The sequence below is a fragment of the Neovison vison genome, chromosome 9, assembly GCF_020171115.1.
Source record: "Neovison vison isolate M4711 chromosome 9, ASM_NN_V1, whole genome shotgun sequence".
Taxonomy (NCBI): domain Eukaryota; kingdom Metazoa; phylum Chordata; class Mammalia; order Carnivora; family Mustelidae; genus Neogale; species Neogale vison.
In genome coordinates, this window is record NC_058099.1 from 90130114 (window position 1) to 90151811 (window position 21698).

General features: G+C 46.8%; 1 protein-coding gene across 9 annotated transcripts in view; it reads left to right on the plus strand.

Moving 5' to 3' along the window:
• LOC122917706 (transient receptor potential cation channel subfamily M member 3) overlaps positions 1-21391 on the plus strand; it is a 484842-nt gene extending 463451 nt beyond the window's left edge. For 7 of the 9 annotated variants that reach the window (XM_044265913.1, XM_044265914.1, XM_044265915.1 and 4 more), the window contains 4 exons: positions 8525-8675; positions 8794-8993; positions 10448-10580; positions 19371-20828. In XM_044265913.1, the coding sequence (XP_044121848.1) occupies positions 8525-8675; positions 8794-8993; positions 10448-10580; positions 19371-20823 (1937 nt within the window). In that variant the 3' untranslated portion in view covers positions 20824-20828. Of the gene's footprint in view, positions 1-8524; positions 8676-8793; positions 8994-10447; positions 10581-19370; positions 20829-21323 lie in introns of those variants that run through there. The other 2 variants (XM_044265920.1, XM_044265921.1) reach the window with 1 other exon arrangement.
• Positions 21392-21698: the final 307 nt, after the last annotated feature.

The following is a 21698-nucleotide window of genomic DNA, read 5'->3' on the forward strand; positions in this document are numbered from 1 at the left end:
ATTAGTACTTGAAAGAATGATGAGGGAAGCTGGACAGGCATCATCACTGTTATTCATATTATTTCTACTGCTGTAATGTCAAACTTAGACATGAAGACACTGAGGCTCAGATACAGGAACTGACCTGCTGAGTAGTATACAAATAGCAAAACATCCAATCTAGGGCTCAGACTGAGCCCACCTACAGTCAGTGCCTTGTGTCCAGGGACTTCAGAACATGACTTAGTAAGATGGACCCTTTATAGGTATATCCCCGAACCGGAAATGTACAGCAATGTGATTATTTAAAATATTCCAACCATGATTAACAGCAAAGTGCTTTTTTCCCAATCCTTCCCCTCTCTGTGCCCCCCAACCTTGCATCTCCATTTGACCTGCACCCGAGTTTCTTACCTTTAACAGATCACTCGTATAAGGTGAAAGTGTTCATTGCAACTGGCGTATGTCAGTGTTTCCCGGGGAGAGAAAATATTTGTTAACCTACTATGTGTATATGTGCTGCCCTGCAGCCATGTACTAGAATCACAACGCTGTTTATATGTAGCATACAGCTGGACTTGTATTCACAACATCACAGTAAGTGATGGGCACCGGTGAGCCCGCCCACAGGAGTTTAGGTTTAAGCAGAATACGGACCACCTCTGATCTAGATTTTCTGCTGTTGGAGGAGCATCCGTTGAAGTGTGAAAACTCACGTTTAATTTTTTTTTTATTTTATTTATTATTTGGCAGACAGAGATCACAAGTAGGCAGAGAGGCAGACAGAGAGAGAGAGAGGGAAGAAGGTTCCCTGCTGAGCAGAGAGCCCGATGCGGGGCTTGATCCCAGGACCCTGAGATCATGACCTGAGCTGAAGGTAGAGGCTTAACCACTGAGCCACCCAGGCGCCCCAAAGCTCACGTTTTAACAGGAAGCAGAGACAAGTGGGCTCTTGTTTACATGAAGCTGCCCCTCATGTAACAGGAGAGAGGGCAAGGTGAATAAAGCCCATGCAAGAAGGGCCAGAGGGCTCCCAAGAGGGAAGTGGGCCAGCAGACAGAGCCAGGAGCATGAGCTGTGAGTGTAAATCGATTTCTTGCCTTGTCACTTACCAGGGAATTCGTAAATAATGTCAGTGGGAACTCGTGTTTGCTTGTAAATGCTTTACTGAATATTGGGGGCCACATTGATTATTTCCCTTGATGTCAGTAACTCTGGGGGCACGATCCAATGGGAATTGGCGGGAGCCATAGATCATTTTTGTGTAGCTCTTACAGCTTCGCGTCTGTGATGTACGTCTGTATGTCTACATGGAGATATGCCCAGTCTGGCTCTCAGGACTGATGTTTCTCAGCACAGGAAGCCCTGCAGGGAGATTGCTGGTTCTTTTGATAAGACGCTCCCTCCTGAAGAAGAGCCTGGTTCTTCCCTCTTCAGGCACCTTATGGAATAGATGAATGGGTTTCAAAAAACCATGCAATCCCTTTTTAAACAAAAACATATTCCTGTGGCATGATGGCTAAGATGTTGTGGACCCACTGGGGAAACCTTTCATGGTTAAGGCCATGAGAGTGGATTCAAGCTCCCCACATCTGTGATAGAAGGAGAAGGGATATTGTTGCCACATGAGGAGCTATGACAAGAACCTTCTAGTCAAGAATGACAGTGGAGATGGACGGTAACACAGAGACCTGGGAGAGTCAATCATTTATTTGACTTTCTCGGACTTGTGTTTTCTTTTGGTTTTGGTCTGAAGAAGAAAAAAGCTCCAGTAATCCTAGTTTGTTTAGGCAAATAGCAAAAAGAGTGAGGTGAGCCCTCAGTAAAATTGTAAGTTAAATGCTTTTTATTTCTGTTTTTCCAACATTCTTCTGAGCCCCTCCGTAACTGCCATGAATTCCCAGCACTCTGGATCATGGTCCCCTCTCAAGAAACTTCTAGCCCAAGATGCTGATTCTCTCTAAGGTGTGAATGACTGTCCTCAACAAGAGAAAAACGGTAATTGTGAGAAAACAAAACCCACTCAAACTAGAATAAATAAAGACCGACTCTAAGTGTATAAGAGGAAACCTCAGAGACATTCAAAGACAGGAAGCAAAGCATGACGTGCACTGACTGGAAATGAAACTGGAAGTGGTTTGGGGAAGCCAGACTCCGAAGACATGACCGCTCTCGTCTGCCTTCTCACCACTTCCCTCTAGCCTCAATCAGTCAGTCATCTCCCTGTCTCTCCCCTTTCCTCCCTCCTCTCTCTCTCCGCTCCTTTCCTCTGATGACTTGCTTTCCTTTGACACTATCTAACTTGGTCTGACTCCAGTGATGTTTCCGTGAAGCTCCTGGCATCCTCTCCCTCGAGTTTCTGCACCTCCGTTTAAGTTCTAAAGACAGAGTCTGGTTAGTCATTGGTCATTCAGTGAATTTGCTCCTCTTTCGGTGGTGATGGGAATGGCCCTAAACTGGGAGTTTGGGGGGGAGGGGTGGTAGTGAAGAACTTAGGGCTGTGTCTGCCTTGAAGGGCAGGCTGTCTCTCCTAGCTGTGAGCAGTGCAAAGGATGTCGAGTGTGCGTATCAGTATGTATTGTCATTGTCTCTTGGCCATGGATATGGACGTTACCTATTGATGATGCCCAGGGACCCACCACCCTGGAAGGTGTGGCTTAAAGCTGTAAGCCTGTCGAGCTCAGGAGGGTGTGGGCTGGCTGGCTGGTTCTCCTGGTCATGGCTGGGCTCAGTCACGTGCCAGGGACTCCGCTGGCTGTCAGCTGATCCAGACCAACCTGAGCTCCAGCAGCAGAAGTGCCTGGAATCAGAGGTGCATGTGTGTCTCCTCCAGCAGACTAACTTGGGCATGTTCCTCATGGTTATGACTGGGGTGGAAGAGTGGAAACAGAAGCATTCAAGGATTTTGTCTGGGTTCTCTGGGGATCCCATTTGCTGACATCCCATTGGCCAAAGAGACTCACATGGCCAAACTCAGAATCAAGGAGCAAAAAAATAGTTTCTACTTCTTTGGTGAGAGAAACTATCAGATCACATGGCAAAGGAGCTTCGCTCTGGGGGGAGGAAAGAAACTGGAGCCATTCGTGCAGTCAATCCCGTGTGTCATGGCAACAAACTCACAGACCCGTGCCACAGGCTACCTCCTGCCCCAGCAAGACTTGCCCAGCATCTTTCTGATACTAATTCCTGATCCAAAGAATGAATACCAAGGTTGGAATTTTGAAGCCTCTCAAATAACATCAAAAAAACCAATAATTTTGTCACCATGTGAACTACATGTATTGAATAGCAAGACTGGAGAACTAAGGCAACAGAGGGAAGTGACTTTCTTCCCCATTATGCATGCCCCAGGGGTGCCTGGGTGGCTCAGTGGGTTAAAGCCTCTGCCTTCGGCTCAGGTCATGATCCCAGGGTCCTGGGATAGAGCCCCGCATCGGGCTCTCCGCTCAGCAGGGAGCCTGCTTCCTCCTCTCTCTCTGCCTGCCTCTCAGCCTACTTATAATCTCTACCTGTCAAATAAATAAATAAAATCTTTAAAAAAAAAATAATAATAATGCATGCCCCACCCACACCCACGACTCACACATGACCCACCTTGGCTTGTGACATCCTGCTTTCTCTTTCACCAGATGAAAAAAAAATGAGGCATATTCAGTTTAATAGTGCTTTTTAAGTGGCTTAAGGCTGAACATGTGTGCAAATAGCAAGTAGACCAGAAGCCCTGAAGAGTCCAAGGCTTTGTCATTGATGCCCCCTGCAGTGGGGCATGTCAGGCAGTGAGGGCTAATTATTTGATTGGTTTTGGGCTCAGGGTGGAAAGTGTAAGGCTTCTACAAGTGACTACAGGGATAGACCTACAGGGATAGATTAGCTCCAGGGAAAGACCATGCAGTCTGAGAGTTATTCTGGTCTTTTACTCCTTGCCACAGAAACACAGAGTCACAGAATAACAGGGCTAGATGGGCTTGGAAATCATCTAGTCCAGCATTTCTCAATCATTAGTCACATAAACCATTCATTGTTTTGTAGAAATGTGCTCTAGTCTTTGATGGTTTTAGAGAAATTGGCTTCTTTTTCAAAGCTAAATTATTTTTTTAAATGTATCATCATGGCCCTAAGTTGAAAAATCAGTGTGATTTTATAGAAATAGAAGATAACCATAAAACAGAGCGACCACCACCTTGTTATGAAATTCTGTCCAGTCGTTGGAGCCTTCAGCCTGCCCAATTTTCACTAATAAGGGAGTTCAGCAAAAATGAAGCACGTGTTAAAGGAGTATTATCCTCAACTGGTGTATTCTTTCTGATGGAGTCAGGGAGATCAAAAGGGACTTGAAAAGGTCATCGGTTTCTCACTGTCTGATTCAGTGTTATTCCGTGCCCTGCCCCTGTATTCTAAAATCATCCTGGACTTCCCATGCTGTCGGGAATAGCATTCCCGACATTCACATGTGGAGAAACTGAGCATTCCCATCCGTTCACACGTGGAGAGACTGAGGCCTCTTCTCTCTCCTTCCCGACGGTTACCTTTGTGCCGCATCACTCCCGCTTTGCCTCTGACCCAGCAGTCTGGCTAGGGGAAGGGAAGAGAAAAGAAACACAAAAGAAGGCAGAGGCAGAGCTGACAATGGTGCTTCTGACTCTACACAGTCGGAGCTTCCCTGGTTTTCAATGACACCTGCTCTTCCTGTCCTCCGTTACTGGAAGACATAGATGGTAGCCCTACCCAAAAGCTGAAAGAAATAGAAAGCTGCCCCCCACTTCCATAAGGAAAACTCCTGTCTGGCTCCACCACCACCCAAGACATTTAGATCAGGAACCTTCTAGAAGGATGTAGCCATCCAAAGGGAAGCATCTCCAGTTGTCTTGCCAGTAAAAGCATTGTGTGAGACAAGAGCAGAGCCATCTAAATCTAATTCACCCTTGGAGTAGGCCGTAGAAGCTGTGCTAATGGAATTCTAAATCCTCTGGCAAACTGTATGGATTTTCAAAAGGAGGTGGAGAAATCCTTTTTGTCCTGTTATCTTCTCAGGATGGATTTTTAGTTGAAAATCCTTCCTTAAAAAAAAGGATAGGATAAATGTAGTCATACACTTAACTAAGCTCTTTATTCCATTGACTGTGATCTGGAATAAGCTTTTGAGACGTTTCTTCAGACAGGAAGGGAAGGGACAATCTTGGAGAAATACCCTTCTTCGATGTATTTTTAAGGATGACTCTGATTATATCAAACACTGCTTAGTGTTTCATTTTAATTTTCTGTTACTCTGTGGGGAGAAGGTACTGTGTGAATTTTTTAAAAAGTTTCTTTTCCAAATATATTATAGGATGGAATTAAAAGGGTATGCCTCTTAATCTTTGCGACGTGGGTGCCTACATCTGATACCCATAATGTGAATGAGATTTCTTTCTTCACTCTCTGACTTTGTTACCTCATCTGAATGGCTCAGGCCATTATTCATGTTGATGGAAATGAGAAAAATTCAGATGCCTATGGACTTGTGTCTGCATTTGTTCATAACAGAAAGGCCCCCCCTCAGCCCTGTGTAGGCCCTTTCTTCAGAGACACAGTGGGAACTTTGTAATCAAGAAGGCTTGCACGGACTTTCTGACTGAGATCCGGACAGGGATCCTCAAGCTTTCTGAGCCTCAGGTCTTCATCTGTAAAATGGGGATAAGGATATCTATTGTGTCAGAATATTGTCACAATTAAAATAAGGTGGTATAACTAAAGCTCATAGCACAGGGCCTGACATTTAAGCATGCACTAGGTGGTCGCTACTATTATTATGTATTACTACATTGGAAAGGCCACTTGAGATAAATCAGAATACTTACCAGCTCTGGGGTCAGAGGGAAGACAGGACTCACTTCTTCGTTCATCACTGTATCTCTAGTCCCAGTTCCGCTAGCATGTAGTAAGCTCTCGGTTTGCTTTTGTTTTTGTTTTTGTTTTTGTTTTTGATGAATGATTGAATGGTCTGGCATTACCCCTCATGAGCTGTGCGATCTTGGGTAAGGCATGTCACCCCTCATGAAGTGCCCAGAGCAGAGGCTGGCACGTGCTATGCTCTCCCCATGGGTGTCCTCCCGTCTCTACTGTCCTTCCCTTTTGAGGATCCCAGATAAAGAACTGGGATCAGCATTTCCTGGGGAAGATGGCAAGGGAGACTTCCCTCAAGGGGGTGGAGAGCTACTACGATGGTGGTTTGCGATAGGAGAGAGAGATTGGGCCCAGCTCTGAATGCAGCCAGGGAAACCGGAAATCGGTGGGTAGGTCAGTAGCTGGAAAATCAGGAAGAGGAAATACCGGGGTAGGGGGTTCCTGCCCTACAGGCCGAACCGGCTTCTTGGTGAGGGCTGGCTAAGGTGGTCAAGACACAGGCTGGGGGATGGTGGAGGATGAGAAAATGGAGCAGATATCGGTGGTGATGAGTTATTAAGGGTGGGAATTCTGGCCAAAGTGGCTTAGCAGGATTCTTGCTGAAAATGACAATGAAGAGACAAAAGTCCAGGCCTAGCTGAAAAAGAGCCCAGAAGAGCCTGAGCAGAGCTTAGCCAGGCAGAGTCTCTGTCAATACCTCCCCCAGTCCTGGCTGGAAAGGAGCGGAAAGTGAGCTGGGATGGGTTCCAGAAAGCTACGTGAACGTTGAAAACTGAACAGGGTGCACCCAAGGTGGAGCATGGGAGTGGGAGCGAGGTTTCGGAGGGGCCTTCTGGAAGCAAAAGCAGCATAGCTGAAAATCAGGAAGTAAGAGAGAGCGTGACATTTCTAGGAACCGCAAGAGACTCAGTCCAGTTTGTATGCTGCGGAGAGGTAGGAAGTGGCTAGAGGTGGCACAGGACCAGACACCCTCAGTGTTCGGACTTCGTCCTGAAGCAAGGAGGGGGGGCTCCATCACTGGGTTTTCCTTCCAAGGGAGTAGATAATCAGCTCCTTCCAGAGGACCCTCTTGGGTGGTTTTAGTGCCCCACATACCAGTAACAATGATGCTGGAACACACCTGACCCCGATACACAATGGCCTGATCCAAACGAAGCATCTTTTCTGTCTTAGTGTCCTGACATTAAAAACCCCTTTTGGGCTAAGAACATGCATTTTGGGGCTTGAGAGAATGTCAGAAATCACATACACTTGCCAGCCTAAGTCTAGCTCAGGGGACTCTCCTTAGAGGCACCTGGGAAGTTTTAAAGGCAAGAAATACCCTTTCCCCGGCCACCCTCAGAGATTCTGGTTCAGTTGTCTGGGGGTGGAATGGGGCATCGGCGTATTTTAAAGCTCCCCAGCACAGCCAGGGTTGAGAACCACAATGGCGCGCCCCACGTAGCCACGTTAGCTCTTGAGAAGGGAATGGACCCCCCTTGCCAGATACTCCAGCCGAGACTCTGGACCAGCATTGCACACCTTCCCGGCAGACCTTCAAAACTGCCTGTAGCAAGTGCTGAGACCACTGCAGGCCCCGCCGGCTTCCTACAGGCAGGCCACCTTCTCCGCCAGTAGGAGGCAGCTGGAGAAGGAGAGGGACCTCACGCCTCCCTGCTCACCTCCGGGCACCGTCTCACTCCCCAGCCATGTTCTCCGTGCAGCGCTAAGAAGCTCTGTGAAGGATTTGCTTTTCCCCTGAATTTACCTGGAAACTCCAAGCAGGCCTCATTAGCACATTACTCACATTCCCCCAGTCCCACACATCACCTTCCTCCTCGCCCCCACCTCCAGAACTTTCTCTCTCTCGGTTTTTTTTTTTTTTTTTTTTCCCCACTTGCCCACTTATTCAGTGCAGTTGGGTTCTGTGCCCTGGGCCCTTGAAAAGCGCACTTTCAGAATAGAAATGCCACCGGAAGAAAGCAGGTACCTAAGGGCTCCAGGGTCCCAGCTCATCACCTCTCATTGGCCTCCCGGCGAAACACCATCCATCAGGGGCGCCGAGCAGCAAGCCCTCCGCAGACTTCCCAAGGCGCTGCCCTGCTTTACACCTTCCACGCTGAAGCCGCAGATTCTTAGCTTGGTGCCCTGGGTTGTTTCCCACAGCAGTTAGCTGTGCCCTGTGTTAATTCCAATCAATAACCCGCTGCCACTGCTCTTACGCCTGGCTGGACGCTGCAGCCTCCACGGTACATTTTGGAAGTAACTTGCTGGGGCCGTGAGACTCTGCACCCCCTGCCCCTCCCCAGGAAAGCCCTTGACAGGCTTCCTCCTGACAGCCAGTGTCCTTCACTGGGGGTCGGAGGCAAGGGACAGGGTGAGCAAGCGGGCGTCCCAACACCTCTTTCATGTCCGGTGACAGACACCTCGGGAGCCGAACCAGCTCCGCTCTGGGATCCATCCCTTGGGATATCCACAAAGCTTTCATTTTTCTATTTTGGCTTTTTTAGAATTCTTTTTTTTTTTCCTTTTTGTTTGAGATGGCCCTCTTTTTCTTCCATCTAAAAAAACCCTCTCTCCTTCAAATCAGTCCTTTTTTTCTTTTTCGTTTTCTTTTCTTTTTTTTTTTTTTTTAATCACAGAACCACAGTTTCTCATTTCTTGCCTCTGTTGCTTCCTTCAGCTCCCTGTGGACAGAATGAGACCCGAGAGGATGGCAAAATAATTCAGTTGCCTCCCTGCAAGACGGGAGCCTGGATTGTGCCAGCCATCATGGCCTGCTACCTTTTAGTGGCAAACATCCTGCTGGTCAACCTGCTCATCGCTGTCTTTAAGTAAGTGGGTCCTTCCTCGGAGGTCTTGGGACGGAGTGGGAGGCCAGGGGAGGGCAGGCTCTGGTGCCTGAGAAAGGAGTGGCATCTCTCGCTTGATTCTCTCTCATCTCTATTTCAGCAATACATTCTTTGAGGTAAAATCCATATCCAACCAAGTGTGGAAGTTTCAGAGGTATCAACTTATCATGACTTTCCACGAAAGGCCGGTTCTGCCCCCACCTCTGATCATCTTTAGCCACATGACCATGATCTTCCAGCATCTGTGCTGCCGATGGAGAAAACACGAGAGCGACCCAGACGAGAGGGACTACGGCTTGAGTAAGCTTCGGGTGACGGCCCTGGGCCACCACAAAGCAGGGATTCCTACCATCTCCTGCAGACAGCCATGTAGGACCCCATGCCCACCTGGTTATGCCTGTAGGACTTCATGAGGAAACCAGCCCTGCTCTCTATTAGTCAAAGGAAAAACAGAAACACTGCACGATCCACCTTCTACCCAGCGTTTCTAAAAGGAGGTTCTATTGGCATTGGGGTGGAATAATTAACAAGCCCAGCCTCCGCACATTGAATACCAGTAGCTCCTGCAGGTCCCTAAATGTCTCTCAGTACCCCACCCACACTTAGGAACCACTGGGAGTCCAGCCCCATACAGGCAAGCTCCTGTGGTTTCTCCAAGTGTGTTAAATAGAGCACCTGCATTAAATCTACTGGGCCATAGCCTCTCGGATTGGAGCTCAGGGGGTACCTCTTGGTGATCACTAGTGCGCCAAAGCTGAAACCAAAGCCACTTCCTCAATGGCTTGTCTAAGTCTGAAGCTTTTAACAACTTCCCTGACAAAACAATGCCCAGCTTCTTTCTAGACATTAAAACTAGTGAGTCAAAGAGGGCCTGGAATTCCAGAAGTTACTGTTTCCACTAGAAACACAAATCTAGGCAAATAGAAAGCTTAGTGGGAAAAGGGTTCACATTTCCACTGGGCTCTTTCTACGGCTGTATCAGTTATTAATTACTCTCCCTGATAGTTATAGAAAACCGGACTAACAACAACACAAATCAATTAAAGTTGTATTTTTCTCGTGTAACCAAAAGTGAAGGGGTAGGAGTCCAGAGCTCAGTAGTGGCTCCCTGAAGTCAAAGACCCTGCATTCCCTTTTAGGCTCCGCTCTTCCTTCTTGCACTGTCTTATCTCGTGGGAGCAAAATAGCTGCTGTCTTCCCAGTCATCACATTCGTGTTCCAGACAGGAAGAAGGGGAAGGTGTGAAAATGTGGAGAGAAGCAGCTCCCTCTGAAGAGTTTATCAGGAAGGCAGAACCTCCTCCCAGCACCCCACCCCTCCCTGCAGCACACTCTTTCTCTGGAGCCAAACTGGGTCTTGTGGTTGCTGCCAGCCTCAGAGGAGGCTGGAGATGTGTGGATGTGGCTTTCCAGCCTCAGCTGTGGGCGTCTGCCACACTCCACAAACCAGAAACTGAGCTTTTGAGTAACCTGCTTTTTCTTTGACTTAGCTCCTTTCTCAGCCTTGCGGTGTGTATGATGCGAACCCGTCCCTGCAGTAAACCAGACACACTCAGAACTCCAGGGCTCCAGAGTGAGCCTAACGCACAGAAGGAGCACAGGGACAGAGGTCTGGGCTGGGAGTTAGCCTGACACTTAGAAAAGAATTTCAACCCCTTTTCTGAACCTTGATTAAGTGAGGAAAGTCATTAGGCCCACAGATCAGACGCCATTGCTTGTCCTTCCTGTCTTAGATCGCTCACTTTTTTTCCACAGAATTGTTCATAACTGATGATGAGCTCAAGAAAGTACACGATTTCGAGGAGCAGTGCATAGAGGAATATTTCAGAGAAAAAGATGATCGATTCAACTCATCCAATGATGAGAGGATACGGGTGACTTCGGAAAGGTACGTTCCATGGGCACACGCCCCTCCCAAGGATGTTTTGTGTCATGGCGTGCCTTACCAGCTGTGTTTGTTTGCAGCCCCCCAAAACAGAGATTCCCCCTGTGCTTATTTTTATTGTCCAAGCTTATGAGAGAATGGAACATTGTCTGAAGCATCTATCGACCAAAATCCCATACTTAGAGATCCTGGACTTCTCCAGGAGGCAATAGCACCCACTCTCCTGGACACCAGGTTGTTGAGTCTAGGACAGCTTTGCTGGCTCAGACCAGAAATTGGAACATTCCCGCCCAGACACCAAGCAAGAGAGACCCAGCCCAAGGAGAGACCTGGGTCTCCGGCAGATTGGTGTTTCATGTAGATCTCCAGACATCTTTTCAGGAGGAGTAGAACAGTCCTCGTCCCTGGTTCATATGGATATTCAGTGCCTCTGAATCAGCAGCAGCCAGAGACTTCTGAATTAGGTACATTAATGGATGAGCGTTTTTTTCCGAATTATTTTGTTTCATTCTTTTTATGAAACAATATGAAAACAAATGAAGAGAAGCAGATTCTTCTAGCCAGTGGTGATATACTTGCAGATCTCACTGGTCAAATAGTTTTGTGGATCAGTAAGACTACAAGAAAAAAAAAATCCCAAAACATAAAGAAACAGTCCTGGAAGTGTAATTAATCTAGCTTAATGCAAAGGGATTTACATTTTCTGATTTTTCTCATTTTGCCATAGACTAATAAACACTTCATTCTGGGCTGGCATGTTCAAAACCCATCATTTGGGAACCATTCTGGTAAAGAATGTGCAGACTTACAAAGCTGGGTGTAACTTTCAATTGTAAGCATTTGAGACATGAAGATGGCACTGTTATAAATAGTGGGGAGAGGTATTATATTGATGACTTCAGTTGATATGATTTAGACTTCTAAGATATGAATCAGTGACCTCGAGTTTTCAGGAAATGACATCTTATCTGCTCACCCACTTTGTACACTCTCTAGTGGCTCTGTAGAAATTACACAAGCCGCATTCTTCTGTCCCTGGCTCTTCATTTCTTTGAAGAATGCAGTCTAGATAAGCAGGTATATACACACATGCCAGTGAGTGATTGTATCCATTGGTACTCCGCCAATATTAACAAAGTTTAAAGCTGCGCACGAATTTTATGCACATCTGTCATTGCACAACAGAGCATTCTAGGACGATATGATGTGAAGCAATTTTCTGGCAAACAGAGGAAGGAGCTGTAAATCTAAAAATCTCTCATTCTAAGGCCTTGAAAAAGCTATTTATTCATGGACATATAGCCATGTGGATTCCAGAAAACTGTGCCACACGGACACATTGCCTGTTGCTCAAACATTTCCAAAGCATATGTGCACGAGACTCTGAAATGTTTTTTGATCTCAAAAAGCTACAGACCTGGGATCAAAGAAAGGTAGGGGGAAGGAGTATTGAGATGCAAGGAAGCCTTCACCTCTCTGGGGAACTAGAATGAGAGGTATGGGCGCCAGCGCCTGTGAGCATGTTGTGACCATGCCACCAGTTCCTTGGAACTGGATAGAAACAGGAAGGAACTATATATAACACCTTACCTGAGCCTCTCATGCCCACCTGTAAGCACTTGCAGGACACTCCTTCCCCAAGACCGTCTTCTTCTGGGTGTGGTTACAGAGCTCTGCCCTCAAGAACGATGACCAAGGTGAGCAATTTCCAGAAATTCAGGACAGATCACAGGCACCCCCTTCCTGTGTCTTAGGCATTAAGTAGCTTTCTGGAGGAGTGGAGGCCTGGAAGGCCAGGACAAGCTCACGATCAAGCTCAGGTGCCAGAGAGGTGCAGCTAAGCCCAGGTCTCATCCTGCTTCTGTCGCTTCGGTCTGTGTTTGTTTGGGGTTTGATTTTTGTCGGTGGTGGTAGTGGTGGTATTGGTTTGTTTCGCATTTGCAAGTGTACCAAAAAATCGTTAAAAACTAGAATTGCACTCTGCACAACAAGCGCCACAAGGTGCATGAGGGAACGAAGATCAACCAAGGAAGCAGAGGACCCGTATTCCTCACCTCAAGCGCGCTCTAGGACACATCCTTTCTGTGTGGAATGGCAGGTGAAATCACATGTCCTATTTGCTTTCAACAGAGAGACAACATATAATAGATAATAAGTGATAGATAATACACATATATATAATACACACACACACATTTGGATAGTTACATGTTTAATTTTCGTAATTAACTGTACACATATGAATAAGATATTATATAATTCTCTCTTCGTGTTAAACAGCCCCAGTACAGGGATTTGAGATCAGAAAAATTAAGAGCTGGCTCTCTCTGCTAAAAGACTTGGGAAAAGGATTTCTTTACATAGCGAGCCCCACATTCCTCTCTGTGCCACCGCCTGTAAAATATAACTTATTTATATAAGTTTTACTTGCATAAATCTTTATAGAAATACAAAGATACTTCCATAATTGTCAACTTAAATGCATCATTCCTAAGTCATATTTTTGCACCCAAATGTTATATAAAGAGCGCAATACAGTATTTGAGAGATCACTAACACCTCTTAGGAATTGATTCTGAAAAATCCTTCTTTTCTCCATTATATTCATTTTATCTCATTGTTGACTTGATAAGTATACCTGCTATGCCTTCACCATAATTCCCCAGATGCCCACCAGCACAGATCAGGTGAACCAAGACAGAACCAAGACATTGGTATGACTCTAAAAATACCTTCCACTGACAGTGTTGGCCCCTGTTCCACCACCTCTCCTTTTGTTAATAACCAGCCAGATACCCACGTTTCTCCCCTCAGCCCAGTGTGTCAGCCTCCCTGCTAAAATCACTAGGTACTCTGTCACAAACAGTATGCAGCTGTGTTACTGTATTGGTCTAAATTATCAAGACAAGATGACTGCTGTGCCCATAAAGTCTCCTGTTAAAGAACTCTACCTTTTTAAAGTACTCAAAAAGTACCATCTGCTTAACTAGATACTACTGAGCTATTCTGTAATGCTGCCTAGAATTTATGTCAAACTCATATAATTCCTATAATTTGGGAACTTTTCATATCAGAAAAACCTTTTCCTATCTCCAGTCTCCTGGCATTTCTTTTTTATTTCCCACTGGTTATTAAGGGTTGCCTACATTTTCTCGTGATCGCAGCGGCAAGTTCTTAACTCCCTTAAAGCGGGGTTTGCAAACTGGTGGCTCTTGGGCAACATCTGCCCACAGAGGGCTATTGGGTTAGGCTTGCAGTGATGGTTGAAATCTGTTCTGAGTGCCTCTGGCCTGGGCATCCCCTCTGCTGCCACAGCATCCCTGCTTCTGTCCTCACCTGCTTCCCGACTTCACCTGCTCACTTGATCGGCCCTCCCCGTGGGCATTTAACTCTCAGACCCACAACTTAGAGCTCCCAGATACCCTCCCCATCACCCCACCTGTCAAGTTCCACTTGTCAGAAGAAGTTGCAGTTTGATTTTTCTTCTCTCCAGTAACAATTTAAGCAAAGAAGGATATACATGGTTTCTAACATCACTTATCGAACATCATCATTCCTGAGCCAAAGGGCTTTGTGCCCTTTTTGCTCTTCACCTAGATCCAAAAAAAAAAAGGAACAGTCATGTGACTATTAATAGTGTATTCAACTTCTAATTTTCATAACAAAGGGAGACAAGAATAACTTCAGATATATGAGACTCATAAGTAATCAAAAACCAGTGTAAGCCAAGAAAGATGAGCTTTACCCACCTCCCAACCATATCTTTTTTCCAGTGCCGACCTTTGGTAGCTCTGCTGATTGAGTTGGATTTAAACTGCGTTCCCTTTTCCTTCCCAGGATGATGAGAAAGATGACTAGCCCAAAGGGAAGGGAAGGTGACCCCAAAGGAATTGAATAATTGACAAATTAGGTGTCAGTCTATGGAGAAGCCAGAGTTTGCCTTATTTGTTCTGCATCATTGCCTTTCATTTGAGAACCTGTGTGAGCATGCCCTCTCCCCCAGCAAGAGGCCCTGTGATTGGTTCACGTGACAGGGGATTGTGTTTGCCCCTCATCTTGTAGCCGTCCTACGGCTAGCTCTCCAGGGAGGTTGGTTTTTGTTTTGTTTTGTTTTTTTAATTCAGTTTAATTAATATACAGTGTATTACTAGTTTCAGAGGTAGAATTGAGTGATTCATCAGTTGCATACAACACCCAGTGCTCATTACTTCAAGTGCCCTCCTTAATGCCCATCCCCCAGTTACCCTCTACCCCCCGCCTCCCCTCTACCCCCCACCTTCCCTCCAGGAGCCCTCAGTTTTTTCCCTAAAGTTAAGAGTCTCTTATGATTTGCCTTCCTCTCTGTTTCCATCTTATTTTATTTGAGATCTAAAACAGGCATGGCAGGGCACCTGGGTGGCTCAGTTGATTAAGCGTCTGCCTTCAGCTCAGGTCATGATCCCAGGGTCCCAGGATCAAATCCAAATAGGGTTTCCCGCCCAGTAGAGAGCCTGCTACTCCCTCTCCCTCTGCCTCTCCCCCTGCTTGTGTGCTCTCTTCCTCTCTCTTTATCAAGTAAATAAATAAATCTTTTTTTATAAAATAAGTGAAACAGGCATGGCCAACCAGTCCTCGTCTGTCTTCTTTTTTTTGGGTAAAGATTTATTTATTTATTTATTTGACAGACAGAGATCACAAGTAGGCAGAGAGGCAGGCAGAGAGAGGAGGAAGCAGGCTCCCTGCTGAGCAGAGAGCCCGATGTGGAGCTCGATCCCAGGGCTAAAGGCAGAGGCTTAACCCACTGAGCCACCCAGGCACCCCAGTCCTTCTCTTTCTTTTACTGCATTTCCTTTGACCACATTTTGAGCATATCAGGAAAGAAAATGAATTTGTAGAAAATGACAGCTCTTAAGAAATTGTACTTTGAAGCTGACATTTTCTGTGTCATTAGAATCTTCTTGTGAAGGCTCTTTTCTTCATCATATTGGCCATTAGAGGCTCGTTGTCTTCTTCCCTGTGCTTTTCAACAACCCACTGCGTGCCCTCTGGTGGGGTCCCAGCTGTCACTTTCTTGGGCAACCAGGGACAGGAGACATCACATCCTTCCAGGACCCTGTCGTACCCCTTGTGCTTGCCTCCGAAGTGATGCTGAGTAAGCCCTGTGACGCCTAGAGACGTGAAAAAGGGAAAGAAGAAAAGCGTGTTCTTCCCACACGGCATCTTCCTTTCCATGGTCCCTCTTTTTCATCCTCACTTAGTGACCTCCTATATCTCTCTCCTTGAGACTTCCTATCGATTCATAAATTCTTAAATTCATAAATTCTTACCATTCTTACTTCTGTTTTATCTCCTGAGTGGTTTGACCAGAGTCAGTAACTAGTGACTGCAATCGTGACCCAGAACTCTCTGCTTGTCCCTCACACCTATTTATATTGGTGACGTACATCCATGTACAATCACTTCTCAAAAAAATGTTCTGGTTGGCCTGGGTGGCTCAGTCGGTTAAGCCAAAGCCTTTGGCTCAGGTCACTGGCTCAGGTCATCCCAGGGTCCTAGGATCGAGTCCCACATCTGGCTCCTTGCTCAGCAGGGAGCCTTCTCTCTCCGCCTCTGCCTGCCACTCTGCCTGTTTGTGCGTGCTCTCTCTGACAAATAAATAAATAAAATCTTTTTTAAAAAAATGTTTTAAGACAAAGGGAGGCACTCTGTTTATGGAACAAACCTGTAAATTTTGATTCCAGGATCTTTTCTTCTCTTCAACTCTTGTATTAAACCTCTGCAGTTATATTCACGACCTAACTAATCATACCGTTTGGTGGTTAAACACATCCAGAAATCCAGAAGTTGGAAGAAACAGCCCCTCTTCCCAATTCTTACTTTTCCAAACAGCTCAGACCCCACAGGAGAGCGGCTGAGGAGAGACTAGTGAGGAATAGCTCCGGGATCCCCACCACCTCCCCAGCTGCCATTCCCTGGGGCCATGCTCCTTTCCTTGGCTTTTGAGTTTCCCCCTGGCCACCTCTTCGTTTTCCTTGAAAACCCTCCTCCTCCTTGCACCACCGTCTGTCCTTCCCTCTCTGTTCCTCCCTTCCCGCGGGGCTCCTTAGTTTCTGTCTCCTTTACTATCCGGAACCAGCTCCTAACTCCTCCTTAGGCTCATGGTGCCTTAGTTCTGCCTCTCACTGGCTGCTTTTCTCTGCCCCGTTGGATCTTTGGGCAGAAGGCAGGTGGGACACAGGGAGGGAGCTCCCCGCAGAGCAGGGAGATATTTTACAGTGTTCAGACCCGTGTTCACACACAGTCATGCTGAAAGAGCATCTTTCGCTCTTTCCATACCAACTTTTTATATACCAGGCTCCAGGAAAGGAAGGAGAGGGAGGAAGAAAACTGTCCTGCCTCTTTTGATTCTGCCAACACTAAACAACGAAGAGATCCCAGTACCTGGAGCATCCAAAATGGAAGGTCTCATTCTACAAAAATGGGTCTCTCCTGCTCCCGACTTTAATGAGGACGTATTTTACCCACTTACCCAAAGCTTACTGCATGGCAAAATATGAAACTGCAGTCCCAGTGAAACCAAACTGCAGAGGCTAGATGGTGACAAAATGAATCGTGCCTCTGTACGACACACAAACTTATTATTTTAAGTAGTGTTTCTCCAGCTATGTTTATACCACAAAATCAACTGAAGCTGGGGAAGGTTGTATTTTCCTTCTGAATCAGCTGCATTAGCTGGGTGAAGAGCATTGGGTTTGCCAGATACAGAATTGCTCAATTTTCAAGTCTTTTAGGAATATACCGGGGCGTGGCAGCAGAAAGTTCCCGGACCCTGGAAGTGGTGCGTTGGGTCTGGAGCACGAGAAGGACATCTCCAGGGCAGGGCTGGTGAGGGCAGTCTGGAACCTTGAGCCGGGGGGGGGGGGGACCTGGAAGATAAAATGAGAGGAGGGAGTTTGGGGGGTGGGGGGAGGCTGTTGCTGACAGAGACAGAAACAGGGCCCGAGGCCAGAGGCTCACACACACCTACTCTGGCCAGAAGAGCTTTTTGGTTTTTTAAAGCCTCCAGGTCTGGGGCCCCTTGGTGGCTTTGTAGATTAAATGTCTGCCTCTAGCTCAGGTCATGATCCCAAGGTCCTGAGATGGCATCTGGCTCACCGCTCAGTGGGGGGCCTGCTTCTCCCTCTGCCCCTCCCCCTGTTTGTGTTCCCTCTCACTGTGCTTCTCTCTGTCAAATAAATAAATAAAATCTTTAAAAAAAGAAAGAAAGAAAGAAAGAAAAGAAAAGAACTTCAGTTCCTCCGAGAGGGAAACCACATGCCTCTAACTCCTCCTTTGCGCACTGTAACGTGTATTTTTCTCTGACGAGGGTGTCATTACTATTTACATATTGCCCCCTCCCCCCAATCACAACAGCTGAGGGGACCCAGCCCCAATTCCCACCACTGTTCTTAAAGCACATTCTGTACTCCGCCCCCGCCCCCAGCATGTTTCTTTGAAGGCTCAGCAGTCACGGGACTTACTGCGCCCACTGGGAGTATTGGAAACGTATCTTTATCTCTAGCTTCTCCAGAAAAGTTGTGAATGGATCTCACTTAGAGTCTCCAAAAGATCTGCCTTGCGGTATTTCACAGTGCAAGTTGGAGGTCACAGCAAAGCTTGGTTCTGGTTTCTCCTTCCCCAGTCAAGTGAAAAGTATGGCACAGCTTTATTTTAAGTATGTGGCCTCTGTCTTTGTAAATAAATGTCCAGGCAGCCTACTAGACCATTGAAATCAAGTTCATAACCACGATGGTCTCGGTGAACCATTAGTGGCAGCTGGCAGCATGGAAATGGAAAAAGGAATATGAGACAGATCACGCCCTTGAGAATTATCAGTGGGGAGGGTGGAGACATCTAGAAATGACTGTAATATAAGGCATCTGTGACCAGCTATCCAGAGAGAGAGAGAGAGAGAGAAGTAGCAGAATTTACTTCTTGATAGGCACTCCGGGGTTTACCATAAATTACTTTATGTAATCTTGGTTAAATTCCTTGATGTTTGCTTTTCCCTCATTAATGAAATGCTTGGGTTAAATTATGTCACAGGTGCCTCTGTGACAGGACTGTATTATAAATTACTTCGGAGGTGCTAAATTTTAAAAAGATGACTGTGAATGGCAACAACCAAAAAAGATTATTATCCAAATGCAAAATGAGGGCGCCTGGGAGGCTCCACAGGTTACGTGTCTGCCTTCAGCTCAGGTCATGATCCAAGGGTCCTGGGATCCAGCCCCATGTCCGGACTCCCTCCTCAGTGGGGAGTCTGCTTCTCTCCCTCTGCTGCTCCCCTGCTTGCACACACTCTCTTTTTCACTTTCTTGCTGTCAAATAAATAAATAAATCTTAAAAAAAAAAAAAAAATAGTGCAAAGCAAAATAACCCCAGTCCACACTCCAAGTCTTCTGTGGACACTGCAACAAGAAAAGCTGCCTCCCGAAATTCTCTGGTGCAGTTCTGAATCAAGTCCTCGAAAGGCAACATCCTCATCTTGGTGGCGACTAATTTAGCCGACGCCCTAATATATGGTTAGTTCCTTGAACCCCGCTCCAGGTCCCAGCTAAGTCATGCGGTACTTGGTCCCACTCCACTTCAATAAGAACTACTCAACTTTGGTGTTTATTGGGATTGTGCATTAAATTTTACTGAGTGAAAGGGGTTTGGTAGATAAATACCACTGGATTAGATCATCTCTCAGGCCTCTTCCAGCTCCAGATGATTTAGCTTCTCCGGAGAGGAGCCCGGCCTTGCGTGACCCTCCTTGTGTTTCTCGCCCAGGGTGGAGAACATGTCCATGCGGCTGGAGGAAGTCAATGAGAGGGAGCACTGCATGAAGGCCTCGCTCCAGACCGTGGACATCCGCCTGGCGCAGCTCGAGGACCTCATTGGGCGCATGGCCACGGCCCTAGAGCGCCTGACAGGTCTGGAGCGGGCCGAGTCCAACAAAATCCGCTCCCGGACCTCGTCCGACTGCACAGACGCCGCCTACATCGTTCGCCAGAGCAGCTTCAACAGCCAGGAGGGGAACACCTTCAAGCTCCAAGAGAGTATAGACCCTGCAGGTGAGGAGACCATGTCCCCAACTTCTCCAACCCTAATGCCCCGTATGAGAAGCCATTCTTTCTATTCGGTCAATATGAAAGACAAAGGTGGTATAGAAAAGTTGGAGAGTCTTTTTAAAGAAAGGTCCCTGAGCCTACACCGGGCTACTAGCTCCCACTCTGTAGCGAAAGAGTCCAAAGCTCCTGCAGCCCCCGCAAACACCTTGGCCATTGTTCCTGACTCTAGAAGACCGTCTTCGTGTATCGACATCTATGTCTCCGCCATGGATGAACTCCACTGTGATATGGACCCTCTGGACAATTCCATGAACATCCTTGGGCTGGGAGAGCCCAGCTTTTCGGCTCCAGCACCTTCCACAGCTCCTTCAAGTAGTGCCTATGCAACTCTTGCACCCACAGACAGACCTCCAAGCCGGAGCATCGATTTTGAGGACATCACCTCCATGGACACGAGATCTTTTTCTTCAGACTATACGCACCTCCCAGAATGCCAAAACCCCTGGGACACTGACCCTCCAATGTACCAGAGCATCGAGCGCTCCAAAAGTAGCCGCTACCTTGCCACCACTCCCTTTCTTCTAGAAGAGGCCCCCATTGTGAAATCTCATAGCTTTATGTTTTCTCCGTCGAGGAGCTACTACGCCAACTTTGGGGTGCCCGTGAAAACAGCAGAATACACAAGTATTACAGACTGTATTGACACAAGGTGTGTCAATGCCCCTCAAGCGATTGCTGACAGGGCCACCTTCCCTGGTGCCCTGGGAGGCAAAGTGGAGGATCCATTGTGCTGCCATCCTGAGCGAGAAGCAGAACTGAGTCACCCCAGCTCTGACAGCGAGGAGAACGAGGCCAAAGGCCGCAGAGCCACCATCACAGTACCCTCCCAGGAGGGTGATAACTCGGACAGAACCCTGTCCAACAACATCACTGTTCCCAAGATAGAGCGTGCCAACAGCTACTCGGCAGAGGAGCCAAGTGCGTCATATGCACACACCAGGAAGAGCTTCTCCATCAGTGACAAGCTCGACAGGCCGCGGAACACAGCAAGCCTGCGAAACCCCTTCCAGAGGAGTAAGTCCTCCAAGCCAGAGGGACGAGGGGACAGCCTGTCCATGAGGAGACTGTCGAGAACATCCGCCTTCCACAGCTTTGAAAGCAAGCACAACTAAACCTTCTTAGTCAGCACTGCAGGAGGCTCAAGAATCCAGCCCTGAAATTCTCCCTGAACTCCACCTATTCCCCTTCCTTGAAGCTTACCTGCTTTATTCTTAGCTGAGCAAAACAAGCAATGCCTTGGGAGGTGTTAACTCGAAGGTGACCTCTGGGCCGCAGATTAGGAAAGCACTTGGTCTAGCCCAGTGCCAAACACAGGGGCTTTAAGTCATGTTCACACTCGATGGGTAGGGTGGGAAAAGAGGGAGAAGAAGGGGTGCGGTGAGCGTGTAGGTCTAGCGACTTCAGAAAGGCATGAGCTCTGGGAATGAAGGGGCTTCACGCACTCTCCATGCCAGGAGGCATCTTTCCATTTCTGACCATTATCAAGAGTTTTAGGATACAGGGCTAAATTGCAAAATAAGATAAAATAAAGTAGCCAGCATACAAATGAGATATTCTAAACTTCAATTCTGTTTTCTTTTCACATTGGCTCCATCACTGGTGACTGATGAAGAGCATCCTTTTTATTCAGTATAAGCCGGCAGCAAGCAGTTCTACCTAACGTCCCACATCCTTCTCATGCCAACACTTCTGTAATTGATCATTATAAAGAAAAAACAAGGTAACAGTCATAGTTCACCTGTCTCTTCTATATTCACTTCTGGTGCCACAACTGTTTATCTTTCTTGAAGAAAATAAAGGGAACAGAAATGCCTTTTTGTGTTGCAAGCAAAATGAAAGAAGAATTGAGGCTAAAAACAAGGGTCAAGTAGTTTATTACAGACAGTGGGCATTCGAGTATAGTCGAGCAAGCTCAGGATGAATGTAATTAAATAATTTTATATTTTTAATTTATTTTGTACCTCACTTGTCATCAATGAAGTCACTC